At 45.2% G+C, this 3533-nt stretch overlaps 1 protein-coding gene across 1 annotated transcript in view; it reads right to left on the minus strand.

The window, feature by feature from the left end:
• Positions 1 to 3533, minus strand: part of Scamp1 (secretory carrier membrane protein 1) — a 78731-nt gene that overhangs the window by 8869 nt on the left and 66329 nt on the right. Inside the window, exon 7 of the mRNA XM_021208197.1 lies at positions 1079 to 1180. Within this exon, the coding sequence (XP_021063856.1) occupies positions 1079 to 1180 (102 nt within the window). The remainder of the gene's footprint in view (positions 1 to 1078; positions 1181 to 3533) is intronic.

Below are 3533 nucleotides of genomic sequence, written 5' to 3' on the forward strand. Positions count from 1 at the left end.
AAAATCTTAAAAAAAAAAAAAAAAAAAAAAAGATAATAGTTAAAAAGCCATTTCCAAGACCTAACTGGAAACAACTAAAGTCCACAGTCTGTTAGTGTGTGCCCCTGGTCCACAGTCTGTTAGTGTGTGCCCCCTGTTCCACAGTCTGTTAGTGTGTGCCCCCTGTTCCACAGTCTGTTAGTGTGTGCCCCCTGGTCCAGTCTGTTAGTGTGTGCCCCCTGGTCCACAGTCTGTTAGTGTGTGCCCCTGGTCCACAGTCTGTTAGTGTGTGCCCCCTGGTCCACAGTCTGTTAGTGTGTGCCCCCTGGTCCACAGTCTGTTAGTGTGTGCCCCTGGTCACTTTACAAACTGCTGAGAGCTGTCTGCCAGCCACTCACCCCCATGCAGAGGTAGCACAAATCCAACCCCCACTACGCTCACTGCAGCTTTACAGACATAATGCTAATGGACATAATGACAAACAGCAGTACCATGCACACCAGAGTACACCTGTGCATACCCATGCATGCAGAGGCTGGAAGGAGGGCAGTTTGCCTAAGGTAGAAAGGTGAGGCGGTATTTAAAGGACACAGCTCTTCCACCCATCATCTCACTCAGGGTTACCCCCCCCCCCCGTGGAGAAAATAAGAAAGAGGTCTGCATTACCTTCTAGCCTGAACCCCAATACAAACGTGTGTGTGTGTGTGTGTGTGTGTGTGTGTGCGCGCATGTGTGCGCGTGTGTGTATTTATCTAAAATAATGCTTTACACTTAACCTGGAACCCTTTCTCTCTCAGTTCTTGAAGCTCTTCTCTGCAGACACTGACCTGCCCTCTCTCTGGTCGTCTTTACATAGCCCCTCTTAATGCCGGATGCGCTTGTGTTTGACGTGAAGCAGACACCTCACACACTGGATTTTTACATCGCAGCATAATCTTTGAAGAGAATCGTTTTTTCAACGTTTTGTTCCAGAACATTTTCAGTTGAGTTTTCAAAGCATTTTTGTTTTTCTTTTTGCTTTTGCCAATCTGACTTTTCTGTTAACTCGCTAGGACACCAAGTTACACAAATCCTAAATTAGCAACAGTAAACAACTCACCAGTTTCCCCAGTTATGAAAACCTGCAGCCTGGAGCACGTGGACGGCAAACTGACAGATATAGACGAAGAAGAACACGAAGAACCTGAAGGAGCTGTCACTCCTATAAAAGAAAGGGGAGAGTGTCACTCTTCACAGCGCCTGACGAGCCCCGCGCGCGCGCGCGCGCACACACACACACACACACACACGCACACGCACGCATGCACACACACGCGCACACACGCGCACGCCAAACCTTAAGAAGGCAAATGTGAGGACTCAAGGCCTACTCCAGCAACCCTCTGTGCCAACAACCATGACCATCCCTGGCTCACTCCACTCAACTTCCAGCCGTACCAGAATCCACCTCAACACAAAGTTCAGTTTTCCTTTAAAAAAAGTTTTTCTAGTTTTTGTATGAGGCTGTTTTGCCTGTGTATATGGCTATGAATACATGTATGTAGTGCACCTGGAAGGCAGAAGAAAAGATCAGATCCCCTGGGACTTGAATTACAAATGGTTGTGTGTTGTGAAATCAAGCCTGGGTTCTGTGGAAGAGCAGCCAGTACTCTTAGCCACTGAGCCACCTCTTCAGGCCCCAGTTTTCCTTTTTTAGTGAACTACTTTATAGAATCAACACAAACTACTTAAAGCATATAATTTATAAGTATCAGCATGCATGGATCTGGACTTTACCCCACTGATACTGAGAACTTATCTTAAGCTTCTCCTTCCTCCTCCGACCTAGCTTCCTGTCATTGGGCTTGCTGTGTTTTGGATTTGTAGGAATGGGATGTATGCAGTCCGTGCTCTTTCTTGGCCTGCTTCCAGCATTTAACAGTGACTCAGTCACCTGTGTTTGGCCTGTTAAGTGCTACTCACTGGGGGTGGGAAAGCGTGTCGCTTCCAGCTTTCTGCTATTACAAATCACGATGCTGTGAGCATTTGTGTGCAAGTCTTCAGAAGGACACAAGCTTCCTATTATCATGGGTAAACACCTCTAAATGCATGTGGTAAACATACATTGAAGTGTTTAAGTGAGTCTTTCCGGCCCTCTGCATCTCATCCACACTTGCTGTGGTCATGGGTACAGCCCTAGCCATTCTAATTAGCATGTCCCATTGTGATGGTTAAGTGGGTTGAGCTGGCAGACTTCTGGGGAGATCAGTAAAGCAGACCTCAAGCTTTTCTAGAGAAATTATATCATGACTAATGAGTAGTTTAAGCCCTAAACCTGGGTTGGATTTAGAATCTGAGTGGACTGCTGGGAGGTAACAGAGGTGGCAGAAGTGGCAGAGGTGAGGACCGGAGGAAGCAGGTGGCTGGGCATGCTGGGGGCTTTATCCTGCCTCTCCCGTTACTGCTCCACTCTTGCCTCCTGGCTGCCATGATGGAACTGCCCCCTCGTGCCCACCATCATGGACCCACAATGCTGACACCTCAAGCAGACCTCTCTCTTCAGCTGGTGTGTGCTGTTAGTGACAAGAAGCTGAGAACCTCATGCCACACGTTCTTAGTGAGTAATGTTGTTCAGCCACTTTTCATTTGATCCATAGATCTTTGTTAGTTAAAATCTTTTCCTGGTGTGTTAACTAAATTTTCTTCTTTATTCTTCATTTTTGAAAGTTTTAAAAAATATTCTGGATATACAAGCCTTTAATTAGATACATGCTTGGCAAACATCTTCTGTACTCTGGGGCTTGTCTTTGCAACCTGTGCATATTTGTACGGAACATGTTTGCACTTGAGGTATCCCAAAAGTGTCTTCTGAGGAAAAGCTTTGTCTTTTTATGAATTCCAATTTGCCTAGTCGTTCTTTTTGGTTCTGGACTAAAACAAACAAACAATAGTGTAGCGAAGCCAACTCTTTCCCATCAGTCTTGCAGCTCTGCATCTGTGCGTGTGTTCTTTGAACTGTCTTTCTGAAAACATGGTATGACATGTTATTCTGTCATAATAAAAATTTAAAAAAAAACCTGAAAGTAAGGTATGGTTGAATTTTCTTCACACAGGATAGCCAACTGTTCCAGCAATGGTTCTTGGACGGCCTTTTCTGAGCTTTAAATCTTTCTCAAGGGAGGCTGGAGATTCCCAATAGCTGCCCTTGTAGAGGTTCAGTTCCCAACAGTCACATGATAGCTCACAACCATCGACAATTCCTGTTCCAAGGGATCCGATGCCCTCTTCTGGCCTCTGCCAGCATAACAGGCACACAGTGCACACACATAATAAAAGTAAATAGCTTTGAATTTTTTTAATTGGCTTTCACATATGAAAGGACTCATTTTTATTTTTAGACTGTTAATCTCTTTATGGTACAAGTGTCGTTGACATAAAGACATCTCTGTGACTACTGGCACATTCTAACAAGTCTTCCAGTCAGGGAGTACATATCAGTGTGCCATCTTGGCTATTCCAATCAGGGAGTACATATCAGTGTGCCATCTTGGCTGTTCCAATCAGGGAGTACATAT

Source organism: Mus pahari, chromosome 11 (assembly GCF_900095145.1).
Source record: "Mus pahari chromosome 11, PAHARI_EIJ_v1.1, whole genome shotgun sequence".
Classification (NCBI taxonomy): Eukaryota; Metazoa; Chordata; class Mammalia; order Rodentia; family Muridae; genus Mus; species Mus pahari.